The sequence below is a fragment of the Camelina sativa genome, chromosome 7 (genome assembly GCF_000633955.1).
Source record: "Camelina sativa cultivar DH55 chromosome 7, Cs, whole genome shotgun sequence".
Taxonomy (NCBI): Eukaryota; Viridiplantae; Streptophyta; class Magnoliopsida; order Brassicales; family Brassicaceae; genus Camelina; species Camelina sativa.
In genome coordinates this window covers 10,306,228-10,322,977 of record NC_025691.1, presented here as the reverse complement: position 1 = coordinate 10,322,977, position 16,750 = coordinate 10,306,228, and the positions used below count along the sequence as shown (strand labels likewise).

At 33.0% G+C, this 16,750-nt stretch overlaps 2 protein-coding genes and 1 pseudogene across 3 annotated transcripts; 1 reads left to right on the top strand and 2 right to left on the bottom strand.

The window, feature by feature from the left end:
- Positions 4,396-6,480, top strand: LOC104700865 (beta carbonic anhydrase 6, mitochondrial). 2 transcript variants are annotated; one of them, XM_010416468.2, is made up of 10 exons: positions 4,396-4,552; positions 4,641-4,702; positions 4,791-4,849; positions 4,979-5,110; positions 5,231-5,279; positions 5,409-5,522; positions 5,620-5,673; positions 5,749-5,837; positions 5,956-6,058; positions 6,149-6,480. In XM_010416468.2, the coding sequence occupies exons 1-10, from the start codon at positions 4,537-4,539 to the stop codon at positions 6,335-6,337; spliced, it is 867 nt and encodes a 288-aa protein (XP_010414770.1). In that variant the 5' UTR covers positions 4,396-4,536; the 3' UTR covers positions 6,338-6,480. The 2 variants fall into 2 exon arrangements, with proteins under 2 accessions (XP_010414770.1, XP_010414769.1); XM_010416467.1 differs by having other exon boundaries at positions 4,785-4,849.
- Positions 7,503-8,315, bottom strand: LOC104700864 (dirigent protein 19-like). Its single transcript, XM_010416465.2, has one exon. The coding sequence runs from the start codon at positions 8,223-8,225 to the stop codon at positions 7,668-7,670; it is 558 nt and encodes a 185-aa protein (XP_010414767.1). The 5' UTR covers positions 8,226-8,315; the 3' UTR covers positions 7,503-7,667.
- On the bottom strand, positions 13,122-16,394 carry LOC109125421 (annotated as a pseudogene).

Here is a 16,750-nt window from a genome sequence, read left to right as displayed (position 1 = left end):
CTTCATTCTGAAAATCAAATTCTCATGTTTAAAACTCATATTCTTTCCTCTTTACAAACCCTTTTACCTCATGATGCTTGGATAATAGACAGTGGAGCTTCTAGCCATGTATGTTCAGACATAGCATTGTTTAGAGAATTGCAACCTGTATCTAGTGTTACTGTTACACTTCCCAATGGTACTAAGTTCTGATCACACACACTGACACCATATGCATCACACAAACATTAATCTTACATAATGTGTTTCTTGTTCCTAATTTCAAATTTAATCTAATTAGTGTTAGTTGTCTAGTTTCGACCTTATTATGTTCTACTCATTTCTTTCCTACTTGTTCTTATATTCAGGAACTTTCTTAGGGCTTGATGATTGAGAGGGGTAAACTTTGCGACAACCTATACATCCTAGAGATTGATTGATAATAATACCCCCTCACAATCTCTTCCTGTGATATGTTCTATGAGAGCTTCTTCTCTGGCTGATGGACTTCTATGGCATCAATATCTAGGACATCCATCACCAGCGGCTTTAAAAAGACTTGTTAGTATCATTCTGTCTTTAAAAACTATATCTGCAGATGTCTCTTAGTGTTCTATCTGTCCTTTAGCAAAGAAAAAACGCTTAGCATACGTTTCTCATAATCACTTGTCATGTAATCCTTTTGATCTTGTCCATTTGGATATTTGAGGTCCTTTTAGTGTTGAGTCTGTAGAAGGTTTCAAATACTTTTTAACATTGGTAGATGATTGTACTAGGGTTACTTGGATATATATGTTAAGGAATAAGAAGGATGTTACTACTGTTTTTTCCTGATTTCTTAAAGCTCATTTCAACGCAATTTAATACTAAGATAAAAGCTATTCGATCTGATAATGCTCATGAACTTGTTTTTACTGATTTAATCAAAAAACATGGCATGATGCATTATTCTTTTTGTGCTTACACTCCTCAGCAAAATTATGTTGTTGAAAGGAAACATCAACATTTACTTAATATAGTTCGTTCTTTACTTTTTCAGTCTAATATACCTTTTCAGTATAGGAGTGATTGTGTAATGACTGCAGTATTTCTGATAAATAGAATACCTTCACCATTACTAGGTCATAAATCTCCAATAGAACTTCTGCTTAAGAAAATTCATGAGTACTCTATGTTAAAGACTTTTGGTTGTTTATGTTATGCTTCCACTTATGTTCAGGATAGACATAAACTTTCTCCAAGAGCTAAACCATGTGTGTTTCTAGGTTATCCTGTAGGATACAAAGGTTATAAAGTTTTAGACTTAGAATCACATTCTGTTTCAATTTCTAGAAATGTCATTTTTCATGAAAATCAGTTTCCTTTCAAAACAAGTGCATTATTAAATGATTATGTTGATATGTTTCCAAATACAGCTTTACTATTACCTTCTCCTCTTCATTTTGTTGAAACTATGCATGTTGATGATCTTTTACCTACTACACAAAATAGATCTGCATCGCAGCATACATCTGCATCATCTACTTGTTCTAAACGACAGAACTCTAGTACCCTTGTTATGGAACCTGTTTCAGAGACACATAATACAAATCTTAATGTTATATCCAATGCTAGGCCTAAATGGACTACTAAAGCTCCTAGTTACCTAGCTGAGTAGATTTGTGCCATAGTTCCTACTATTTCCTCATTACTACCCATTACACAGCCTCAACCATCATTTCACCCTTCTATACCAAACCATATTGAACCCTCCTATCAACCTACTCAGCCTATTGTCCCTAAACAACATACTACACCTTATCCCATCTCTTCTGTAATCTCTTATGATAAATTAAACCCTCTAGTCTGTTCTTACATATGTGTTTATCATACAGAAACTGAACCCAAAACCTTCCTCCAAGCTATGAAATCAGAAAAGTGGACTAACGCAGCTAATACAGAGTTGACAGCTCTTGAGTTGGCTCAGACTTGGGATGCTGAATCCTTACCTCCGGGTAAGAATGTTGTTGGTTGTAAATGGATCTTTACTATCAAATATAATCATGACGGTTCTATTGAACGGTATAAAGCAAGATTAGTTGCTCAAGGCTTCACACAGCAGGAGGGTGTTGACTATATTGATACTTTCTCTCCACTGGCTAAACTAACTAGTGTTAAGATCCTTCTTGGTATTGCTGCTGCTACAGGCTGGTCATTGACACAAATGGATGTTTCTAATGCCTTTTTGCATTCCTTGATGAAGAGATATATATGAGTTTACCCCAGGGATATACACCACCTGCAGGAACTGTTCTACCTCCAAACCCGGTATGTCATCTTCGTAAATCTCTTTATGGACTTAAACAAGAATCTAGGCAGTGGTATAAAAGGCTATCTTCAATTTCAATGGGAGAAAATTTTGTCCAGTCACCTGCAGATAATACCTTGTTCGTTAAACTGCAAGATTCCTCTATGACAGCTGCTCTGGTTTATGTCGATGATATCATGATAGCTAGCAACAGTGATAGTGCAGTAGCGACATTAAAGGATTTGTTAAAGATCGAATTCAAAATCAAAGACTTAGGACTAGCTCGATTTTTCCTAGGCTTGGAGATAGCAAGATCTTCAAAAGGAATTTCTGTTTGCCAGAGGAAATATGCAATGAACTTGTTAGATGATGCAGGTTTGTTAGGCTACAAACCAAGTAACATTCCAATGGATCATAACCTACATCTCACTACTAACATGGGAGTCATGCTGCCTAATCCAAAATCCTATCAAGAACTCATTGGCCGAATGCTTTATCTTACTATCACACGATCGGATATAACATTTTTTGTACACCAATTGAGTCAGTTTATTTCTACACCAACATATGTTCATCTTCAAGCAGCTCATAAGGTACTCCGGTATATTAAAGGTAACCCTGGTCAAGGCTTGATGTATGCAGCTGATTCTGGACTCTGTATCAATGCCTTTGATGATGCTGATTGGGGTGATTGTCAAGATACAAGGAGATCAGTCTCTGGTTTCTGCATTTATTTGGGACACTCCTTATATCTTGGTGATCGAAGAAGCAGAATGTGGCTAGTAGAAGTAGCACTGAATCCGAATATCGAAGCATGACACAAGCCACCTGTGAGATCATATGGATTCAACAGTTATTGAAGGATCGTCATGTCAAAGTCACTTGTCCTGCAAAGTTGTTCAGTGATAACAAGTCCGCCCTTCATATTGCGATGAATCTTTTGTTTCACGAGAGAACAAAACATATAGAGATGGACTATCATACTGTGTGGGATCAGCTCAAGGAAGGAACTCTAAAGACTCTACATGTTAAGAGTGAGAATCAACATGCCGATATACTGACGAAACCACTACAGCCAGGACCATTTCATCACTTACTTCAGAAGATGTCTTTGTCAAATCTATATCTTCCCTAACCAGACAGTTTAAAGATATAGATTTGAGGGGGTGTATTATGATAAACCGATTTAATGTCAGTTTAGTTAAATCATCGGTTTATTTGTAAACATCAGAGATATATAATCCGATGTTGGATAACATTTGGGTTTAATGATTTGTAACAAACTTTTATATTGAATGAAGCTTCCTTCTTCTTCTTCCTTTGGATTCTCTCCATCTTTATGTTGTTGAGCTTGAATCTAACTTTCCGGTGTATCGGATTTATTAATAAACTTTCACATCTTGTGGATGGCAAGAAACAAAATAGACCTTGATTTTTTGAAAATCATTCCTAGCTACTATTTTTCTCTTTTTGTCTCTATTTTACGAAAAAATATAAGAAACTGTAATCTTTATCTTCTTAATTTTTTTGTAACTCAAATGTGTGATTCCTAATTGAAAGTTGAAGATTTCTTCCACTTAAAATCTAACATATGAGAAGTTAAATACGCGTTCGTAGAACGTTTATTCGATTATATTAAATTACATGGACTTATCATAAGGTTCCAACTCAAAACCAACTAACAATAAGTGGATTAGCGTACACTATCTCAAACTAATATACTAGTGTTGGTCCGTTTAAACTTCCAATACTCGATTCTAACTATTACGTGATTCAATTTCAATATAGAGAAATTGTGTTGTTTTCTCTTGATTTAAGGAGATTTTGGCAGATAACTGGGAGTTTGTTAATGGGTTCAACGGTTATTAATACCACAAACAAACTACAGTGCAGTCTACGCCTACGACACATGTGAAATTGGGCTTTACAGCCCATTCTTTTTCTTAATTATTTTCCTCAACAAATGATTGGTCTCGGATTACATTGACAAATGGATATGACTTGTGACCAGGCAATGAGAGACGTATTCCTTGCGTAACTTTTCCTCTTCTCTGGATAAGCTTTTGCCACCTCATTCCTCTTTTATTGAAATAAGAACATCGGTTTAGTCATATGAAAAAATCATATTTTCTTACTTTTTTTTTTCCTACGAAGTCATATATAAACTGTTATATAACTAATCCAAAAGAGGAATAATTTTTTCCACTATTGATATATAATAGTAAGATCAAAGACCTTAGCAAAAACAAGAAAAAGACTGTTCCACAAAAATGGCGTTAGCATTAGGTGAGAGTCTTAAAGACCAAAATCTGATCACACAGTTCAGCTGAACCTATTTCACTAAAACGTCATCGTTTGATTTCCTTGTTTTCAGGTGGAAGAGCTCGTCGCTTAGTCTATGGAACATTAGTTCATCAAAATGGTTGTTTACACAAAGTAAAAGTCACACACCTTGATCACATAAATTCAAATCTTACTTATTGTTATATTCGTTCAAATTTCACTTTACTTGTTGAAGCTGCAGCAAACAGGATCGGATCGGTTTCAGCTTGGTGAAGCAAAAGCAATAAGATTGTTACCCAGGTGATAAGATAGAGTTTGGTCTTTGTAATTCCTTGCAACTGATACCTTTTAACAATTGGGAAACACTAAATGAAACTATGTGAATCAAAGAATAAAAACAGAGAGATAACTCTGTTTTTTGTATTGTAGGAGGACGAACATGGTTCAAGAATTGGGAATGAGAGAAGAATTTATGCAACCAAACAGAGAATTAGAGACAAATTATGATTTTCTTGGTGAGATGAGACAGAGATTTCTGAGATTCAAGAGACAAAAGTATTTGTAAGCAAGAAACTCATGTTCTTGATTTTTTTAATAACCAAAAGAAAAGAACTCTGTTTTTTTGCTCTGTTTTTTTTTCTCTGATTCGATTTGAATTGATGGATGAAATATAAAAATCAGACCAGAGATAGAGAAGTTTCAAGCTTTGGCCATAGCTCAATCACCAAAGGTGAGCATCATCAAAATTATTCCTATTCTTTCTTCAAACTTTAACTGACTCCAAGATTGCGGTTTTATGAGACTAAATGGTAAAGAAACTATCAAAATTTAAAACCAAACTGACAAGAAAAAGAAACAGGTTATGGTGATAGGATGTGCAGATTCAAGGGTGTGTCCATCTTATGTATTAGGATTTCAACCTGGTGAAGCTTTTACAATACGAAATGTCGCTAACCTCGTTACCCCGGTTCAGGTGCTTTTCACGCTAACTTCTTTTTGTTTTCATACAGTTTTCACCAAGAAAGCTTCTAAAACCCTTTTTTTGATGTTCTTTTCTTCTATTTTGAAAGAACGGACCAACAGAAACCAACTCAGCTCTTGAGTTTGCAGTTACTACTCTTCTGGTAAGCTTATACATAATATAAAGTGAACATCGCAGCAAAAGAAAAGGATGTGTAGCTGATTCTGTTTCTGCATAGGTTGAAAACATTATTGTAATGGGTCATAGCAATTGTGGAGGAATAGCAGCGCTTATGAATCATCAAAGTCACCAAGAGCAACACTCTAGGTAGAGATATATTAACTCTTTAAATTGTTGAAACTACTTTAAATTGTCTAAAAATAAATAAAAAATCAGACACTCTTTATATTGTTCTTGATTGTTGAAACTACTCTTGTGAATGTAGTTTGGTAGAGAGATGGGTTATGAATGGGAAAGCCGCTAAGTTAAGAACACAATTAGCTTCATCCCACTTAAGCTTTGATGAACAATGCAGAAACTGTGAGAAGGTAACTAACTAATTTAAAACATCTTTTCTTTTAATTACTTTCAGGTCTCTTGTACTTGAACCTGGATTATTTTGTATGTATTTGTAACAGGAATCTATAAAGGATTCTGTGATGAATTTGATAACTTACCCATGGATAAGAGATAGAGTAAAGAGAGGTGAAGTCAAGATTCATGGATGTTATTACAATTTGTCAGATTGTAGTCTTGAGAAGTGGAGACTAAGTTTAGACAAGAATGAAAATGGATTCCATATTACAGATAGAGAGATTTGGAGTTGAGTAAATATAGAACAACAATCCCAAGTCCTGATGTTCAGATGTATCTTTGTACATATGAAATGATATTTACACAATTGGGGAAAAAAGAAAATTAAAATATTGTAATAAGGGAATATAATAAAGGTTAATTGGTCTACTAAGCAGTAAGCACTTTAGTGCATTTATTTTTATTTATGTTGGGACTATATAGGACTGCATATAGCAATTCCCCTGTATTATAAGCATTCAAATAGAATCACATATTCCAGCTATAAAATTCTTTACAATTAACCAAATTCAATTAAATGCGTTGAAATTTGAAAACGTAAAATTGGGATCACTTTTTCGCGATTAGAGTATACCCAAGTTTGAAAAGTTATCCCGAATTCAATTTAGAACTTGTCCCTCTTTGGCATAAAGGCTTCAAATTCCTAGAAACCAAAATTGATTTGGGAAAAATTACTCTAATTGTGAAATAGTAAAATACAATTAATTGAATTTGGTTAATTGGTAAATTGGACCGAGGTAAAAGTATAATCCTAGAAAAAAATGTAATAATCTTTTTGATCTAACGGTCTATATCGGTAAATATATATAGCATAAGAGAAACTATGTTTCAATTAGATATGTATAGTGCCACAACAAATGCAACAACAAACTAATGGTACAACTAGTGTTGCAATTTTGCATCAGGTGTGACCGGAAAATATTTGTACAGTTTCATTTAGATCAATATGAGGCCTTCCAAGTTGGGATTTTGTTGTTGGAACTTATATGGTTTACTGATAAATTACATGAATGCTTCTTTTTGTGAGATTATTATTATTTTTTTTTTTGTGAGATTGTTCTTTTATTTTATTTTTCATATATATGATTTTATATATGAAACGATTACAAAGTTGGGAATAAAAATCCAACAACAAAGAGCAACAGAAGAAGAAAGTCTAGGTTGGAACAAGTGAAACCAGCCCGAGAGAATGGATCAAGTCTACACCTAATTGTATTCTTGATATCCGATATGAGAGCAGCTGGTGGAGGCGAGGATGAGTTGTGTAACCGAGCATTCCTTTCTCTCCAGATTGTGTAAATTGAAGAATGGAATGCTAATATGAGATTGTTTATCTATTCTAATAGTGGACTTTTTATTTTACGTACGCTTTGATGGGTCTCCTTTTCATCTTTAGTATAGTATGATGAGTACGTAAGCATTAAGAAAGCAAAAATCATAAATTCACGCATCTAGGAAAATTAGTTAAAGTGACGAAAGACACTGTCTCCCACCACCACTATGTGAAAAGGAAAAAACCAAACCAAAAGAAAAAAAGTATTATAAACTAGAAATGAAGAAGAATCAGTAGTGCAAAACATAGCAATTATACTCTACTACAGCGTTCCCTGTCTTGAGATCAAACACATGCGTTCTTGCCTGAACATAACCCCTAGCAAATCGGAAAAGTCCACTTCCTCCGATCACCGGCATCTCCCTCACCTTATCGAACACCGAGTTTCTTCCTAATACTGTGATCGTGCTTCCGTTGTATTTCCCATCAAAAATCGCGAAATTCATAGCCATCAATAACCCTATCTCTTCTTTAGATGTAGCCGCATAAAAGCCTTGTGCCCTTCCCACCATTTTGGAGCTTAATATTGGGGCGAGCGTTAAAGGGTTATCAATCATACGCATTAGACCAAAACCCGTGGCCCCTGTATAATTTTTTGGAGGATTCAAGATTGGTACCGAAGTCGGATCTTGGCCGCTTACGATGTCGTGCCAGTATACTCTGAAATGAGTAAGTTTCTCTTTCTTGTGATGCAAGAAAACAGATTCGAGGGTTTCTCCTGTGACGGAAATTAGGACGGCGGCTAGGGTTAGAGAAGAAATAAGAAACAATGAGAGAAAACTGGCCATGGTGGAGACTGTAGAGTAGAGAGGATGGACTTTAGTGGGTTTTGTGGCTACAATTGCATTTTATGGTTTGGTGCATGTAGACATAATTATAGATGGAGGAGAGGACATTCTAGAAAGTGAAAGGTCGTGTGAATATGTAATAATATACGGGGTTGGTGTACCTGCTCCAACTCACTGAAAATGATGTTGGTATGATGGTATCTTATGGAGAACGTTGTTGAATTATGTATATTCTTACACTAAGTAAGAACATAGGGAAAATATTCATGGACTGAAACAATGACCATAGATTAATTATTACTTTTCACTAAATTGACAAAAAAAAATTGGAAAATTCTATCTTACCCCCTCCGTTTCAAAATATAGGATATTTTAACTAAAGCACGCAAATTAAAAAGTTTTTACTTTTAACAAGTTCAACCAATCAAAAACAATACTGCATAATATAAAATACTAAACTAATCTAAAAGTTGCATAGAAAATTGAAAACATCTTATATTATGAAACAAAAAACTTCTCTAAAACATCTTATATTTTGAAACGGAGGGAGTATTATATAAAGTTTGGTTCTCAAAAATAAGTAACTCACCAGATCGTGACATGTGTTAGTTTTAACGATCAGAGATCAAAGTAAAAAAAAACTCATCAGATCGTGACACGTGTCAGTTTTAACGATTAAATATCCAAGTTAGTAACTCATCAGATCGTAACAAGTGTCAATTTTAACGATCAGAAATAATATATCAAAGTTAGTAACTCATTATATCGTGACAAATGTCAATTTTAACGATCATAAGTCACAGATTTCAAGCTTGGTAAAACGATACATAAGATAATTGTTATCTTATTATTTTTTAAAAAAAACTTTGTTAATCCTAAAAGGATTGTAAATACACCCATCGATATAAGCAAACAGATGATGACATATTTTTCACCAAACAAAATAATTTCGACTAGCTTTGTTTTCTTGGTATAATTTTCGTCTTTGTTTTTTATTAACCTTTTGTTTGACACATCATTGTTCTTGAACAAGTCTCGAAGGCAATTTATTTGTTATCTAATCGAAACAACTATAAAAATACTAGAATTTGTACCCGCGCACGCGCGGGATTTTTATTTAAAATATTTCTTATCAATAGAAATTGTTGAGCTCAAATATAATCATTCCAACTTTTGAGTATAAATCTATATAAATATTAAACTTACTTTACTTAGTGATATACAACATATATATTTTTGAAGTAATATTTCTTTGTTATATCTATTTGCGATTTACGTGGGATATTAGTTAAAATTTTATCAATAAGAATTATTTAATATGAATATAATTTGAAGATTAAAAGATACATCTATATAAATGTCGTACTTATTTTACTAATATATATATAACATATATTGTCTAGTGTCGCAATAATATTGTCGATAATCTTTTGACCTTTTATCTTTAAAAGAGTTCATTCCATATTCATATCCCATGAAAACATAATTTTAAAAGTTCTAACGTCAATGTTGATCGTTGACCAAACTATAGAGAACATTTAAATATATCGATATCCTACATTAAATGCGAATATACAAAATTTCATGAACAGTTTTAGTGCTATGTCGCTACAATGAGGTTGTCCAAATGCATCATCTGCCATAATAGAATTTCCGACTAAGTCAAGAATGCTTAAATGATGAAAAGTTTAAACCCCACAATGAATATCTATTCACTAATCCAAGTTACATATTTTTCTAAAATCTCATATGTTATTTGCAGATTTTAATTTTGTGATGCAACCCTAGCTTCGTCCTCTAAAAAAAAACATAGTGTACTTTAAATATGTTGTTTTTGCCAATGTTTTGGGTTAAAATCATTTGATAATATATATATATATATATATGTTATGTTTGTTATATATGTTTTATATCATGTTATAAAATTGTAGCTCCAGTTGATAATATACCTTATGAGATATGCTAGACAAATCACATGCCACTTTTTGTAACGGCTTATATATCATTTTTTCAATATTTTCTTACCATTGAATTTATTTTTTAAAATAGATTATTTTTTTCAAAATTCTTTTTTATAGTTTTCCCAAAAAAAAGTGGTGTGCCCCTTACAATGTCTTTGTTTTAGATTAAAACTTTTAAGTTAAGTTAAAAATTTAATAATAAATCTTTATGGTATATGTTTCCTAGAAACTAATGTTTCACTTCAATTTTATTTTTATGTCTAGATTTTGTAAATACAATTACATAACTTGTTTTTTTACTCCACCATGCATTAAAATCTTACTTACATTCTAAAACTCATTAACCCATTATAAATTTTATAATATAATAAATTTTTGATTATATTTTTAATAATAACATTATTACTAAAACAAATTTATAGTATTATTTTTACTATTTTAAAATTTTCATTTATTTTACCTAATTCATTTTTAGATAGTTTTTATCTTTATTATTTACTAAAAATATATATTATTGTTTATACTATTTTAAAATTTAATTAATTTTAGTTAATTCGTTTTTTATTTATTTTTTACTATTATTAATTATAAGTAATATATATGCAATGAATGAATGTTAAAATAGTATTTTTTTAATGCAAAAAAAAAAAGAAATTGATTAGATGGATGCTGATGTGGAGGAAGGAGAAGTGAGCAAAGTTAACTTTATATATATATATTCCTAGATATTACCACGTGTTTTCGTCGTCGTTTCTTTGAATTTTGTTTTGTTTCTCAATTTCATAATGCATAAGACACAATCTTTAACTTTGACGTGTTAACAACACTTCTTATGCATAAGAACTAAGATTTTTAAGATTAACAAATTTCTCACGGTATTATTTTTATTTCAATTAATTTGCAGAACATGTAGCATAAAAAAAAGATGAATACACAAACACAAGATAACAACAAAGATTATATAACACCATATCAACTAAACAGAAAGCGTTCTTATAGTCGAACGATAGTACGTCTTACAAGAAAGTGGGAAGCAAGAAAATTTTTAAAAAAACAATGAGCTCATTGGATTAATTTTCTCATAAAATAGAAAAAGGATTAAGGAAAATATACAGAAAATTATTAATTCTAAAAAATGTAAATACTCACTTCTATATAAACATAAATCATCTCATATTATTCATCTAACAAAATAATTTATTTTAAAATATTGCTTTCAACTTTGTTCTATTGGTCAAACTTTTTTATTGGAAAGACAAATTTTCTTTATTTTTTAAAACCAAAATATACTCCTACTTTCTACTTTTTCAGTCTGGAATAGGTAAGATTAATATGTTGACCCCAAAAAAATGGAAGATTAATATATGCATCTTCTTTTCTAATACTGTATTTTAAATTTTATTTCAGTAGTTTTAGAATGTTTTATTTCATTTATATTTTCATCTTTGAATTATTGAGATTCATATATTACCGTGCTTATAATTTTCTATTATTTCATTAGTTATGTCAAATTAATTTTCTTCTAATTTCTCAACCTTGATTGGTTACCCATAGACCTTTTTTTTGTGCAAACATAATTGTTACCATTCGTTCAATCTTAAAAGAAGATAAAGAGGAGAAGGTCATCAACCTAATGGTTGGATAAAATAGGCGTCTTCAAACACAAGCCTACAACAAATATATATAGATTGGAAAAACATAAATCGTTGTTGATAAATTTATAGGAGCTTGGAGACAGAGGCTACATCATGATGTGTCAAAGAAACTTCCATGAATACATTGGGAAATTTAACATTAGTTACTATCAAAAGATTTTGTGATGTTGGAAAAGGGTCTTTAGTTTCATTGGTTTCTTGAGAAAGCCACTTTGAGATAGCTAAAAGATGTGAACATGTTCTCTCTACACAGGAGGAGGGCAGAGCCGAGGTTCTCTCTATGGTGGAGGAGGTTGGACTCAAGGTTATCTTTCCAAGGGAGGAAGGTGGGGGAGGTTGGACGCAAGGTTATCTCTCCAAGAGACAAAGGAGGAGCAAAGGTTCTCTCCATGGTGGAGGAGGTTAGACGCAAGGGTCTCTCCATAAAGGAGGAGGGCAGAACCGAGGTTCTCTCCATGGTTTAGTCATACACTATTGTGATGTAATTTATTTTTTATTTAAAATGGTTTTTGAGCCAACAATTTTAGTGATTAAAAAAACTATGCAAAAGTGAAAGTAAAGAGACATATAATAGTTGGCTTAATTTGTTCATATAGACATTTGATAAATAATATATTTGTAACATACAGTATACCTAGTTATAAAAAATACACTTTTTATGGTAACTTACATAAAATATTTGTATATGGATATAAATCAGTGTATTATAGCAAAAAAAATTATAAATAATGTCCAATAAATTTTAATATATTTTTATTAAATTAAATTTTATTTACAAAACTTTAAATCCGCACATCGGGCGGGTCCTTAAATATATAACATGACTTTGGAGATAATATGTTGAACATGGCTTTTCTTAGGATGCTGCAAGAAACTAAACTTTTTGGGAGTTTTACAATCTCATGGCTTAGAAAGTAACAATGGCAATTATGTATCAAATTTTGCATTATGTCCTGTCATCAGATGATGGTTAGACTAGCATCTCATACTGAAAATTCGAAATATATTTCAGTGGACTGATGTAATGGTGCAAGTAACATGAAATTAACCATGGAGCCAGAAGATATAGTTAGTTATATATATATATATATATTCTCATATAATAAGTCAAAATTTGTTTGCAAAGAAACATTTATTTATTCCAAGTGACAATTAAACTTAATAATGAATATGACAATCCAAAGACGCATATAGACTATGATATGTTAGTAAAGTTGTACAAATTCACGCACTTATTGAAGCAACATCATCAAGCTCGTGAGTCATGATCAAGCAAATTACTAGGCAGGAGAAATCGGTGCGAAGTAAGCTCCAAGAGAGGTAAGGTTTTTGTCAAAAGATCCATATGAAACCCAATGATGATCTTCTTACCTTTGACTGCAAGTTCAAACGTAGTACTAACGTTATATTATATCCCATGTATGCAGAAGTCCTGATGTTGGTTTTGATCACAAGTCCTTGTATCTCACCTTCATCGTCGTAACATTTCACAGATAAGATATGCTCATCGCAGGTATGGTTTTGATCAAACTGCAAAACAATTCAGTTTTATAATAACTGTAATCAAATAAAACATTTACACATAAAAACTAAAAAGACTAACCAAGTCTAAACCGAATTTAACAAAAAACTATATACATTGGTATTACAAAGACCTCTTTAAGACGAAGGAGTGAAGAACACAATTAGGATTTGATAAAATCGATGAAAGCAAAGGCCAAAAAGATAGAGTTAGACGACGTACACACTCGGTGAAATTTTGATATTTGTCACCATGGGTTGATCCAGCTTTAGGTTGACCATTCTTGACATAGTCGAACTTGATGGACGCTATACCACCTGTAGAACCTTCTTCTATATAGATCGGTGATACACTTTCATGGACTCCATCATCCCATATCTTGCTTGCAATTCCACCTTTTGCGTCTAACTTTTGGGCCATTGGTAACGGATATGAACCTGATGGTATAGACTATAGAGTGTTAATTATATCAGTCAGATCTGTTTGTTTAAATTATGAGGAAAAAAGAAAAAAAACCAAAACTGATGATATATCAATAAGGGAGATTTACTAAGATGTATTCCAAATTAGGTAATATTACCAAAACCAACAAATTTTTTTTTTCTTACTAGGATATATAGAGTATTTTCAAAATATCCAGCGTGTTCTTGTTTTATATTACAGGAGAAAACATAATTACAATAATGTCATTGCCACGTCAGACGCCACGTTAGAAATCGCTGACGTGTATTAAATAACTCAGCCGTAACGCTTTTACAGAGGTAATGACGACTGAATTTGGTATGTTGGGGCTGGTTTATGGAAAAAAACATTTGAGTAAGAGCGAACGGCTGACTTAGAGCATAACTCAGTCAAGCGTTACGGCTGACTTAATGAAATCTAGGTGAGTTATGCCATAACTCAGCCGTCCTTACGGCTGAGTTTTCACCCGATGGTTGAGTTGTCAAAATTTTGGCTGAGTTATCACTACGACACGACTGAATTAACTTTTCCGGCTGGTTGAGTTATGAACAACGGCTGACTTATGAGATGTCGTTACAGTTGAGTTATGGTTAAACACTATAACTCAGCCGTGATAAGCTGACTTATTAGACAACTCGACCATTTTACGGCTGACTTAGTAGCAAAAGATTAATTACTAGAATATCATTCAGTTACGGCTCATTTATTAAACGATACAGCTGAGTTACAAATTTTCAGTTGAGTTATGACATTAAGCGGCTGAATTTGGCAGCCATTTTTTTGCTTTTTAATTACTGTAATTGTGACATCCCGGTTTCAGAGACTTGCGGAGAGGTTTAAAAGAATTGATTTGGCCACTTATATCACCAAAGTGCACTAATCTTTTCGGTCAAGGGTCCTGAGAGAACTCCAGAGTTAAGCGTGCTTGAGCTGGAGTAGTCTCAGGATGGGTGACCTTTCGGGAAGTGATTGATGGATTTGTGCGAGTGAGGACAAAACACAGAAAAAGATCATGTGGTGATTTGTATGGACGGTAACAAGTATTTAAAGCCTCCCAGACGTAGCAAACCGGCCGTCAGATATTGATGGGCTCACGGGCCTAGTGAGAGGACGTGAGGCCCATTAAGGAAGGTGGGCCCATGGACTGAGATTGGATATGGGTCCCACTAAGAGGTGGCGGTCGGGGCGTTACAGTAATAGTATTCATATTGCGGCTGAGTTATAATCTTGTTTGATGGCTGATTTAATTAGGCTGATTTACATGTTCGTTTGGTTGCTGACTTACCACTTCGGACGCATCATCCATGTCATCATTCCATGTCATCATCATCTCCGGAAATACGAAACGTCGTTCCTTCGACTCTTGTTCTTCAACTGGTTCAATAGTGAAGGCTTTACATGTTTTCTACCTTCTTCTTCACCTTGTTCTTCCCCTTGTTTTTCTCCTTGTTTTTCACTTCTTAATTACACTTATTCTTATTAATTTTCCTCATTCTTCTTCGTTTTCTTTCATAGATCCAGTTCTGATAATTGTTGTTTCCGGTAATTGGGTAAAGAAACACAAATATGTATTTAACACCGATGATAGAGGGTGTCGAGTTGTGCAGATAGATTCGGAAACAACGCATGACAAGTTTACTTTAAGTTTATTTTTTGTTATAAGTCAGCCACCAAATATTATAACGCAGCCGTCATATGAATCTAAGAGACCTTTCGTTTTCCCTTAAATATTATAACTCAGCCGTGAAGTAATATAAATCAGACATTCACTTTCGGTTTATTTCTTGTTATAAGTCAGCCACCAAGCATTATAACTCATCCGTCATATGAATCTACGAGACCTTTCGTTTATATAACTCAGTCGTGAAGTAATATAAATCAGACGTTCACTGTCAATAATGACGTGGAATCGTTTGCTGATGTGTACTTTTTTAAATTTTTTCAGAATTAAAAATAAAAAATAAACCTAGGGTGTTATTGTAATTACACCCAAAACACTAAATATCTGAGCAATTTTTAGAAAATTTATAGATATCAGGAATAAACTAGCTTTTGGAGTATATCTGAGTAATTCTTTCTATCAATAATCATATCAGTAAAGATTGTTGTTTTTGTACCCGATGGATCTTCCATTTGTGATTTGTGAATACACTAAAAGAAAGACCTTAGTGAAGTTTCAGATCTGTTAAAGTGTGAGTTCATGAGGGACTACTAAATAAGTAATAAGTACTAATCATATATATATATATATAATATTTCACTATTTATTTTTTGGTCAGCAAAGTACAAGATCAGCTCAAACGAGCCAATTTAAAGGAAAGTTGTTTACATAGGTAATTTGATGTGATTATGCTCTAGCACGACGCACCAGCTTATCCGCTATACCATTCTGCGATCGAGGGACTAAAACTATAGAAAAAGAGAGAAAATCCTTCTTATCCACTTCTATCTCATCCAAATAATACTTGAATGCAGGCCACACAGAGGGCAAAGACACCATCTTCACCAAGTCAGAGCAATCAGTAAAAAAGACGACATTCTGATTATCCGCACCAATTATACACCGCATTGCCCAAACTAGAGCTTCGACCCCTGCATGTAGGGGGGAAAGACTTCGTCGGAGATTAGCTGCACCCATAGTGGGGGTTCTCCTATAGGGAAAATGTAGTACTATCCTCTACCAACATACTGGTCAGTCGCCTTCCAAGATCCATCCACAAAACACTGATAACTGGTTGCTTACCTATTAAGCACCAAATCTTCATTTACCCTATAACCAGAAGCCGGCTGAGACCCATCTTGTATATTTCACTATTTCCTTATTGGTCCATTGAGCATTTAATTTCTAAAAATATAATATACTTTTTTTTATACAATATTTTTCTATTAAAAATAAATATTATCCATGTACATTAATCCACACTT